Source organism: Bufo bufo, chromosome 6 (genome assembly GCF_905171765.1).
Source record: "Bufo bufo chromosome 6, aBufBuf1.1, whole genome shotgun sequence".
In the NCBI taxonomy this organism is placed as follows: domain Eukaryota; kingdom Metazoa; phylum Chordata; class Amphibia; order Anura; family Bufonidae; genus Bufo; species Bufo bufo.
The window spans coordinates 218008119-218020579 of NC_053394.1; the positions used below are offsets into that span (position 1 = coordinate 218008119).

General features: G+C 42.6%; 1 protein-coding gene across 1 annotated transcript in view; it reads left to right on the top strand.

Annotated features, from left to right (window-relative positions):
• Window positions 1–12461, top strand: part of LOC121004622 (heparan-alpha-glucosaminide N-acetyltransferase-like) — a 771952-nt gene that overhangs the window by 401764 nt on the left and 357727 nt on the right. Inside the window, exon 11 of the mRNA XM_040436852.1 lies at window positions 9063–9175. Coding sequence (XP_040292786.1) covers window positions 9063–9175 — 113 coding nt within the window. The remainder of the gene's footprint in view (window positions 1–9062; window positions 9176–12461) is intronic.

The following is a 12461-nucleotide window of genomic DNA, read 5'->3' on the forward strand; positions in this document are numbered from 1 at the left end:
ATCCAATGGCACGCGGGGACAGGGACGAGCCTCCCTATCATCACCCGCGATGCTAGGGAGGCTCGTCCCCGCCTGCCATTGGCTGCTTCCCCCCGACCCCGGATGTTTTCATCCGTGTGCAGGGAGAAGCAGCAACGGCGGTGTGGGACCAGGAGCGGCGCAGAGAGCGGAGTAAGTATATTACCGGTGAGGGGCCCGGCACATGTGGTGGTTTTATTGAAATTAGATAACCCCTTTAACTGCCTAGGCCACCAACATACCTTGTCCTAGTTTGGCTAACTCCATCAAAACCTAAGTTTGAGGGTTGGAATAGCTGTTAACAGGTACCAACCTCAATATTACAGCATAGTGTGTAGAAGAACACAATCACAGATTTACTAATCCTGTTTTAAAATGTAGACAATGTAAACTTACATCAGGTAGTCTGAGGTTGCACCAAATTTATCACAGTGGCTCATGCTGGATGATAAATGTGGTGCCCAACTAGACACATTTGCCAAACTTTACTCCAACTATTGGTGGTTGGCTTACTTTGTAGCAGTATTTTTTTCACCAAAACTTTGGTGCTACTTTGGCAAACATTATTCTCTCCTAAGCCATGCCACCTATATGCTAAGCCATACTCCACACATTTGCTACATACATTCTAAGTCTAAAACTTCATTACATGAAGAGACAGTATGATTTGAGCAAGCCTACTTCCAGAGATGATCTGTGGTTGGTTCTCCAAGATGTCTGGAACAACCTCCCTGCCAAGTTCCTTCAAAAACTGTTACTGTGTGCAAAAATACCTAGAAGAACTGATGCTGTTGTGAAAACAAAGAGTGGTGACCAATATTGATTTGATTTAGATTTCTCTTTTCTTCATTCACTTTTCATTCTGTTAATTGATCAAAATAAACTATTAACACTTCTATTTTGACAGCATTCTTATCTTTCCACACATGCACAGTACTATACACTGCGTGCAGAATTATTAGGCAAATGAGTATTTTGACCACATCATCCTCTTTATGCATGTTGTCTTACTCCAAGCTGTATAGGCTCGAAAGCCTACTACCAATTAAGCATATTAGGTGATGTGCATCTCTGTAATGAGAAGGGGTGTGGTCTAATGACATCAACACCCTATATTAGGTGTGCATAATTATTAGGCAACTTCCTTTCCTTTGGCAAAATGGGTCAAAAGAAAGACTTGACAGGCTCAGAAAAGTCAAAAATAGTGAGATATCTTGCAGAGGGATGCAGCACTCTAAAAATTGCAAAGCTTCTGAAGCGTGATCATCGAACAATCAAGCGTTTCATTCAAAATAGTCAACAGGGTCGCAAGAAGCGTGTGGAAAAACCAAGGCGCAAAATAACTGCCCATGAACTGAGAAAAGTCAAGCGTGCAGCTGCCAAGATGCCACTTGCCACCAGTTTGGCCATATTTCAGAGCTGCAACATCACTGGAGTGCCCAAAAGCACAAAGTGTGCAATACTCAGAGACATGGCCAAGGTAAGAAAGGCTGAAAGACGACCACCACTGAACAAGACACACAAGCTGAAACGTCAAGACTGGGCCAAGAAATATCTCAAGACTGATTTTTTTAAGGTTTTATGGACTGATGAAATGAGAGTGAGTCTTGATGGGCCAGATGGATGGGCCCGTGGCTGGATTGGTAAAGGGCAGAGAGCTCCAGTCCGACTCAGACGCCAGCAAGGTGGAGGTGGAGTACTGGTTTGGGCTGGTATCATCAAAGATGAGCTTGTGGGGCCTTTTCGGGTTGAGGATGGAGTCAAGCTCAACTCCCAGTCCTACTGCCAGTTTCTGGAAGACACCTTCTTCAAGCAGTGGTACAGGAAGAAGTCTGCATCCTTCAAGAAAAACATGATTTTCATGCAGGACAATGCTCCATCACACGAGTCCAAGTACTCCACAGCGTGGCTGGCAAGAAAGGGTATAAAAGAAGAAAATCTAATGACATGGCCTCCTTGTTCACCTGATCTGATCCCCATTGAGAACCTGTGGTCCATCATCAAATGTGAGATTTACAAGGAGGGAAAACAGTACACCTCTCTGAACAGTGTCTGGGAGGCTGTGGTTGCTGCTGCACGCAATGTTGATGGTGAACAGATCAAAACACTGACAGAATCCATGGATGGCAGGCTTTTGAGTGTCCTTGCAAAGAAAGGTGGCTATATTGGTCACTGATTTGTTTTTGTTTTGTTTTTGAATGTCAGAAATGTATATTTGTGAATGTTGAGATGTTATATTGGTTTCACTGGTAAAAATAAATAATTGAAATGGGTATATATTTGTTTTTTGTTAAGTTGCCTAATAATTATGCACAGTAATAGTCACCTGCACACACAGATATCCCCCTAAAATAGCTAAAACTAAAAACAAACTAAAAACTACTTCTAAAAATATTCAGCTTTGATATTAATGAGTTTTTTGGGTTCATTGAGAACATGGTTGTTGTTCAATAATAAAATTAATCCTCAAAAATACAACTTGCCTAATAATTCTGCACTCCCTGTATGTATAGTAGACATCTATTAATTATCACTAGTGTTGAGCGAATCAAGCTTTGGATGAGAGATCCGAAGTTGATTTGGTCAAACACTTGGGTTTTAATGTGGTGTCCCTACAGCATTAAAATGTATTGGCTCCGTGTTTTAATGCTTTATGTGGAGACAACATTAAAAGCGAAGTGTTTGAACAAATTGACTTTGGATCTATGATCCGAAGCTTTATTATCTCAACATTAATTATCACTAATCGAACCAGTTGACCACACCCAATCCACATATATGAAACTACATGTACATGTCTTTGATTATATTGAATTGGCTGTGGAATATAAGCATTTTATTAACAATAATGGATGGCTCTGATTGCTATGTTTACTGTCAAGGCCTGCAGGAGATAGCTGGGTTTCCCCGCACTGATATAGTTTACATAGTAAATGCCGTGTGTTCAACACTGGAATATAAAGAGGAATAAACATTTGTGATCCCACAGTCCAGGGTGCCAAATATATCTGCTACTCTGACAATTACTAAAGAAAGATTCCTCCAGATACATTTTCTTGTCACCTTCCATTGATTAATTGAATGTGCACTTCTCTGAAGAACGAGGCGATATGAGGCAATAGCAAGCACAATGCATTGTACAGTCCATAGACATGAAGAGGTTTCTGGAACATGAAAGGAATGAATTAAAAGAGAGCAGAGTAATCCATTAATGGCTGCACTAAAGGGAATACTTGCACGGTTATTAAACAGCAAGGTGCTAGAGAGCACTTTGATTAATCTAGAATCCTCTCTGCCTGCAATGATGACCACTGCTCTTTAATGTAATGTACAGTATCTTAAAAGCATGTTACTACTATGACACAAATCCTATATTGTGCGAGACTGGGATTACGTAAGAATACCAGTAACACACAGATTAACCCCTTTTGTTACAAAAGTGATGAACAATGAGTTGTTCATTATTCTCTAGATGCAATTAACTTCTGTTTAATTCATGTAACAACTATCCTGCAATAGGAACGCTCATTTTATGTGATAACAGTGATAATAGGCATAAAATTGTGTATCTATTGCGTTTTATAGATATAACGTCACTGCCATAATGGCTGCACTAAAGGGAATACTCGCACGGTTATGAAACAGCAAGGAGCTAGAGAGCACTTTGATTCATCTAGAATACTCTCTGCCTGTAGTGAGGACCACTGATGAATGGCCACATTATTAGAAACACCTATCTAGTAGTGCTTTGGACTCCCGTTGGCCTTCAGAACAGGAGCAATTCATTGTGGCTCAGACTCCACTAGGTGTTGAGATCTTTCTGCAGGAACATTGGTCCATGCAGACACAGCATTGCTTCTCATAAATTGCTGCAAATTAGAAGGAAGTAGTGAAAAGCTCTGGACAGCATGGTGTACCTCATCCAAGAGATGCTCTATAGGGCTAAGATTTGGGACTGTGAAGTGGGTGAAACAAAGAAAACTCACTGCCATGTTCCTGGAATCAATTCAAATCATGAGTATACAACCCTTGAGGAAAGGTGCATTGTCCTGCTGAAAGTGTCCTTCTGCCATGGATAGATGAACTTGTTTTCTCACAATGCTGAGGTAAGCCTTAGGCCTAGTTCACACTTTTAAACCAAAATAGGGAATGCAACCTCCATTGATAAAGTAGAATGGAAAAATCTGCACTCGTTCTGTGTTATAGACCCACACCTTGTTTTGGCTGAAAATCACTGAGAGAAATCACTAACCAAACAACACAAAAGTGTGAACTATACCTTACTGTCTAAATGCACATCTACAGATATTAAGGAACGAGGTGAAAACATTCCCTGTACCCGTACTCTATGTCCATCAGCCTGAACTATGGATACGTTGCAGAAAGGGTTTATCGTTTCATATTCCCTGACTCTCCCATCTGCATGGTGTAACAGAATTCAGAATTTATCTGACCAGGAGATGTTTTTCCACTGCTTATGATACAATTTTGGCTCTCTTTTGCCCCCTAGACAGCAATGACATGCGAGTCAGTCCATACTAAGGAACAATGGGGGAGATTCATCAAACTAGTGCAAAGGAAAACTGGCTTAGTTGCTCATAGCAACCAATCAAATGGATCCTTTTATTTTCAAAAGTAGCCCAGCAAAATGAAAGGTGGAATCGGTTGCTATGGGCAACTAAGTCAGTTTTTCTTTGCATCAGCTTTGATCAATCTGTCCCAATGAGTTGTACATTCAGACATGTTAGATGGAGCAACAACATTGTATTCGGCTCCAGTTTGCTGCCTGTTTATCTTCCCTGTCTCCTTTCCTCATCATATTGCTTACGTTCATAGGATTGGCTTTCACTGGATGTTTTTGACTACACCATTCTCAATATATGCTTGAAACCAAAGTGTGAGAAATCCCCCAAAAGTTAACAGTTTGTGAAATACAGGCCATGGCTATCCTATTATTGATGACCATGTCACTCAGATGGCTTGATTTTCCCATTCTAATTTGTGGAAAACCTGCTCTCTTGAATTAATGTTCCACATAGATAACTGCAGGTTTTTGTAATAAAGTGGCCATGCCGTGTCTGTTTACCACTAGAAATGGCCTTGCGGTTCGCCCCGACGGTCGTTTCGTGGCGAACTTTGCTCGTTCGCGATTCGAACGATGGCCATGCGAACATATGGCCATGTCTGCCGGCGCCATATTCTTTTGCATTGCGCCGAACTTTGACCCATGACACATCCATCAGGTGGGACAGGACAGCTAATTGAGACGTTTCAGCATATGGACACACCCCCACCCTATCACAGAACCTGATCTGGCAGCCATTTTACATTCTAGTGTTTTGCCACTGTAGGGAGAGGTTGCTTTATAAAGCAGAGACAGATTGTTAGGAACACCAAACGCTAGCTTGCTTATAGGGCAACAAAAGTCCTTTTAAGGACTGGTATAGGTGTTCTATTGATAGGTGTGACAGACTGAGGGGTGTAATATACTTATAATATACTTTCTAACATAGAAAGTATTTTATAGTGCATTTGTATTGTGCAGCAGTTGTGTGCGGTTCTGCTGAGATACCGCAGCTAGAGGGACAAGCGCTATTGGAATAACTAATTGCAACTGGTGTGATATACCTGTTGCCCCCCCCCCCCCCAAAAAAAAAAATAAACTGATTGAGGGGTGTGATATAACTATAATATACCTTCTAACATAGAAAATATATTTTAGTGCATTTGTATTGTACAGCAGTTGTGTGCGGTTCTACTGCGATACCGCAGCTATATAGAGGGGCAATTGGTATTGGAATAACTAATTGCAACTGGTGTGATATACCTGTTGCCCCCAAAAAAACTGATTGAGGGGTGTGATATACCTATAATATACTTTCTAACATAGAAAGTATATTATAGTGCATTTGTATTGTACAGCAGTTGTGTGCGGTTCTGCTGCGCTATCGCAGGTAAATAGAGGGACAAGCGTTATTGGGACAACTATTTGCAATGGGTGTGATATACCTGTTGCCCTAAAAAAAAAACTGATTGAGGGTTACGATATACTGGCTTCCATAAAATACTGATTGAGGGGTGCGATATACCTGCTTCCATCAAATATTCATTAAGGGGTTCTATATACCTGCTTCCAGAAAATACTGATTAAGGGGTTTGAGATACCTGCTTCCACAAAATACTGATTGAGGGAAGCGATATTCCTGCTTCAACCAAACATTGATTCAGGTGTTCTATATACCTGTTTCCACAAAATACTGATTTAGGGTTGCGATATACCTGCTTCTACAAAATACTGATTAAGAGGTTCTATATACCTGCTTTCATAAAATATTGATTGACGGGTGCGATATACCTGCTTCCACCAAATATTTATTGAGGCCTGCGATACACCGGCTTCCAAAAAATACTGATTGAGGGGTGCGATATACCTGCTTCCACCAAATATTGATTGAGGCCTGCGATACATTGGTTTCCACAAAATACTGGTTAAGGGGTGCGATATACCTGCTTCCACTAAATATTGATTCAGGGGTTCTATATACCTGCTTCCACCAAATATTGATTGAGGCCTGCGAAACACCGGCTTCCACAAAATATTGATTGAGGGGTGCGATATACCTGCTTCCACCAAATATTGATTCAGGTGTTCTATATACCTGTTTCCACAAAATACTGATTGAGGGTTGCAATATACCTGCTTCCACAAAATATTGATTAAGGGGTGCGATATACCTGCTTCCACCAAATATTGATTGAGGCCTGCGATACACCGGCTTCCACCAAATCCTGATCGAGGTCTGCGATATACCTGCTTCCACAAATACTGCTCTTCTCTAGGGACTTTGGCACAGGGTCATTTTGAAAATGACAGACAGACGAAGAGGCAGGCCGTTCCGCAGGAGTGGCAGGGGCAGGTGCACCAGGCCGGAGCTTAGGTGGGAAGTTGGAGAAGGTGCATGCGATTACGTCAAATGACGCACCAGAGTTGGTTAAAAGGAAAAGCAAGAAGAGCAGGCATTAAACTTTTCGGGGATCCCTGGTGTTGTCCGTGGCTGGGTGGAAGAGACCGAGGACGACATTCTCCTGGGCGATAAGCAGGAGCCAGGGCGCTCCACCGTTTCCAATTTAGTGTAAATGGGAGCCTTCATGCTCCAGTGTTTGAAGAGGGACCCCGTATAAAAAGCATAAAGGGCAAGGACCAGTACTGGGTGGCAACGTACTTAGACCCCCGGTACAAACACAAAATGGCAGACATGATACCAGCATCACAGAGAGCTGTCAGAATGCAGCATTTCCAGGCCTTGTTGCAAGAGATGCTGCATTCTGCTGTTGCGGGCGCTGGCAGAGGAATTTCCACCCACAGCAAAACAGGTGCAGGTACCAATCCTACCGCGCCTGCAAGAAGAGGACGGTTTGAAGATGTGTTGGTCACTTCGTATATGTGATCATTCTTGCAGTCAACCCATCAACAGCCGCCCTCCGGATCCAGCCTCAGGGATTGCCTAGATCGACCGGTGTCCGACTACATCTAGTTAACGGCCGATGTGGACGCTCTGAGAGGCTTGACCTGTGGCCAGAGCTGGCACAATTTGCCATGGAACTCTTGGATTGCCCCTCGTCGAGTGTCCTGTCCGAAAGGACGTTCAGCGCAGCAGGGGTATCGTGACCGATAAACACAGTTGCCTAGCTCACGACAGTGTGGACTACCTTACATTTCTAAAAATGAATAAGGCATGAATCTGGGAGGAATTCAACTCCTGTGACGACCATGTGTAATTGAATTTCCTCATGCCAGCCCACACATATCCGCCACCACCCAGAACAAAGAATGGTCCTTGCCTTATGTATATAGAGTGGCATAAAAGGCCTTTTCTGTCAGATGAATGCCTAATTTTTGGGGCCTGTATTCCACTGGCCTACAGTAAAATTGTTATTCAGTGGCCGCCTAATGTACCTTCAGCCACATAATCAGTTGTTCTTTTATGTCCAGTGAATGCCTAATGTTTGGGGCCTGTACTCCACTGGCCTGCAGTAAAATTGTTATCCACTGACCGTCTAATACAGGTGAAACTCGAAAAATTAGAATATCGTGCAAAGTTCATTTATTTCAGTAATACAGAAAAAAGGCCTTTTCTGTCAGGTGAATGCCTAATTTTTGGGGCCTATACTCCACTGGCCTACAGTAAAATTGTTATTCAGTGACCGCCTAGCCCAATGTACTTCCAGCCACATAATCACTTGTTCTTTTCTGTCAGGTGAATGCCAAATTTTTGGGGCCTGTACTGGCCTACAGTAAAATTGTTATCCAGTGACCGCCTAATGTACATTCAGCCACATAATCACTTGTTCTTTTATGTCCGGTGAATGCCTAATGTTTGGGGCCTGTACTCCACTGGCCTGCAGTAAAATTGTTATCCACTGACCGCCTAATATACAGTATCTCTAGCCACATAATCACTTGTTCTTTTCTGTCCGGTGAATGCATAATTTTTGGGGCCTGTACTCCACTGGCCTGCAGTAAAATTGTTATCCACTGACCGCCTAATATACCTCTGGCCACATAATCACTTGTTCTTTTCTGTAAGGTGAATGCCTAATTTTTGGGGCCCGTACTCCCGTGGCCTAAAATAAAATTCTTCTAGACTTCAACAGGGCACATTTTGAGAGTTTCCCTTAAAGACACATAAAAATGGCCCCTGATTAAAATAAATAAAGAATTTTTGCCATTGATCACACTCTGGTATGTCACTGTCCATGTTGTGGGACTATTTGTGCACTTCTAGTAAGTATTTGGTGGCTGTAAATATGACCTGAAGGTTTTTCAGGTTAGCCTGCCATTAAAGTGAATGGGGCCCACCGCAAATGCGCGGTTCACGAACATTTGATCGCGAACGCGCGTTTGCGAAACGTCCCGGCCGATGTTCGGCCATCACTATTTACCACTTGGCCTGTTAGATAATGATTTTGTGAAATGTTTAAAATTCTATGGGTGTTGTTGAGGAACAATTTAAGGTCATCTCTACAAATTATTGTTTCTGCAGTGTCTTGGCGTTGGGCCCGAATTCCAGGCGTTCTCCAGCGTTTAGGGTTTACGTATTTTGTTTTGGCGTTGATCCACACCTGTTTCAGCAAAGCAAACCTGGAGCTTGCAGAGGTAAATTGCTAAGATTTTGAAAGTTAATATGAATTTCCACTTCTAGGCTCACTGAACACGTTGCGGATTACATGCAGTTTTTCATGCAGAAAAACTGCAACATAATACAGTACCAGCAAAGTAAATGAGATTTGCCAAATCTCATGTACAGTACACATTTATGTGTTTTGTAAGTGCAGAAATTGATCTGTTTTAGTTTTCCGGTATTGAGATCCGTCATAGGGTCTCAATACCGGAAAAAAACGCTTCAGTTTTGTCCCTATTCATTGTCAATGGGGACAAAACTGAACTGAACAGAATGCTCCAAAAATGCATTCCGTTCCGTTTAGTTGCATTCCCACACCGAGAGCAAACTGCAACATGTGGTAGTTTGCTTTCCGTCCTGGGATGCAGAGCAAGACGGATCCAGGATGACGCCCAATGCAAGTCAATGGGGACGGACCCGTTTTCTCTGCCACAATCTGCCACAATATAAAAAAAAAAAATCCTCCATTGACTTTCAATGGAGTTCATGACGGACCCGTCTTGGCAATGTTAAAGATAATACAACCGGATCCGTTCATAACGGATGCAGATGGTTGTATTATCAGTAACGGAAGCGTTTTTGCTGAACCCTGCCGGATCCAGTAAAAACGCTAGTGTAAAAGTAGCCTTACCCTGCGGTATGTCCACACAGGACAAATACACTGCAGATCTCCCATAGCAGATTTAGGCTAGATGCACACGACTGTATATGTTTTGCGGTCCACAAATTGCGGATCCGCAAAAAAAAGGATGACGTCCGTATGGCATCCGTTTTTTTGCAGGTCCATTGTAAAAATGCCTATCCTTGTCCGCAAAACGGACAAGAATAGGACATGTTCTATTTTTTGGGAGAGGCTACGGAACGGAGCAACAGAGTGCTGTCCACATCTTTTGCGGCCCTATTGAAGTAAATGGGTTCGCACCCGAGCTGCAAAAAATGCGGCTCGGATGCGGAACCAAACCACGTTCGTGTGCATGTAGCTTTATGTGTTGTTTGCAGCATGTTACAGTAACAGCAAAGTGGGTTTGATTTAGCTAATCTCATTTCCACATTGCTGAAAAAACATTCTCAGGGTAAACTGACCTGTAATGCAAATTTTTCTTCTGTTGCATATCAATTTATGCTGTGGATTTCTACCATGGATTTAACCATTTGCAATACAAAGGTTGAATTCTGCGGTAAGTCCACAGCAAAATCTGCAACAAATCCACAATCTCAGAAATGTATGCATATAAACATTGGTCTTAATACCCCTTTGCGTTGGCGGTGGCTGCGCCTAAGTTATGTAACTTATGTAGAGACGCCGGACTCTACATAACTTTGGCGTACCCACTGCCTGTCTAAATGTAAGCCAGCTACCTTGCTGACGTAGATGCAGACCATTTTCTACGTCTAAGGCCCCTTGCAGAGGAGCGTGAGCGGATTAGGTCCGGATGCTTCGCGGATGCGTTCAGTGAAAAATACGCGATTTCGCAAGCAAGTTCATTCATTTTAGTATGCGATCGCGTTCAGTTGTTCAGTTTTTATTGCGTGGTGCAATGCGATTCAATGTGTTTTGCACGTGCGTGATAAAAAACTGAAGATATACAAACAACATCTCTTAGCAACCATCTGTGAAAAACGCATCGTATCCGCACTTGCTTGGGGCCAGCGTTGCGTGAAAAATGCAGAATATAGAACATGCTGCGATTTTAATGCAACGCAGAACTGATGTGTGAAAACCAATGCTCATGTACACAGACCCATTGAAATGAATGGGTCCAGATTCAGTGTGGGTGCAATGCGTTCGCATCACACATTGCACCTGCGTGGAATGCTCGCTCGTGTGAAAGGGGCCTAAGAAAGGCATAGGAAATGATAAATGAGACGGGCCAGCTGGCCAGTCCCCTTCCCTGTCCACGCCACACCCTCTTCTTTAGACCTGGTGTGAGCAGGGAAAAGTTGCAGATTGTGGCGCAATTAACCTTTGCGCCACAGTCTGTGCCAGATATTCGCCAGAAAATGGTGTATATCTGATAATAAGTGACCAACATAATTTATGAACGCTGCAATTTGTCTTGTCATAGGGGTGTACTTTTAAACAATTTAACATTGTCCCTACTCCTTGGGACAGATTTACTGATCTTGAAGAAGGCATTAACGTAGACATACAGTCTAGACAGGCACCAGATTTTTTTTTTTTTTACAGTGTTTATCTGAGAGGGTAAAATATGTGATACATTTAATGACCCTGTCGCTACCTAATCTGCGTGTTTTTTTTTTTTTCTATTTTTGGGACTTTTGGGACTTCCCTCTGCAATGCATTACAATACATCTGTCTTATAATGCATTGCCTGTTAGAGTATTACACAGTGTAATACACTAATAGTTGCCTAGGAGACCCAGCCTGGGGACGGATCTCCTAAGCTTCTGCAGAAGGCAGCCCGATGCCGCAGCACGGGGACCCGATGGGATTCCTCACCCGCTGCAAACACTTTCTATGCCGCGGTTAGCTCTGACAGCGGCATAGGTGGGGTTTATCCGCCAGCATCGGCTTTTACAGCGATATCGGCGAATACAGCTGGGGCCCGGGTATCAATGACTGCCAGGTCCCTGCACTGATTGGGCGGGCAAATTGCGGAACGTCAAATTAGGGGAAGTCACCTCCCTGTGCCAAAAAAGCAATTTTTTGTCACCTTACATCAGAAAACATGTATTACCAAGTGATCAAAAAGACATATGTACCCCAAAATAGTACCAATAAAACCATCATCTCTTCCCACAAAAAATGAAGACAATCGCCCAAAAAATAAGAAAAATATGGCATGTCAGAAAATGGAGACACAAAAACATATTTTTTTTCTAAAATGCTTTTATTGTGTAAAACCAAAATAAATGAAAAAAATAGACATATTAAATATCACTGCGTCCGTAACAACCTGCTCTATAAAAATATTACACACTCTACTCCCAATAGGTAAATGCCGTAAAAAAAAAAAGCAATTTTTTGTCACTTTACATCAGAAAAAGTGTAATACCACGCAATCAAAAAGACATATGTACCCCAGTGCACCCTGCTCTGATGAAGGGTAGGAAAAGTCTAAGGTGTATTGGTACAGCTGGGTGAAGGTGCCCACAGAGAGGGCTCTGAGGGCCACCTCTGGCACCCGTGCCATAGGTTCGCCACTACTGCCCTAAGGTGAATGCTGTAAAAACATTGCGCCAAAACAACCAATTTTTTGGTCTACTTGCCCCATAAATTCTAATATTAAATGATCAAAA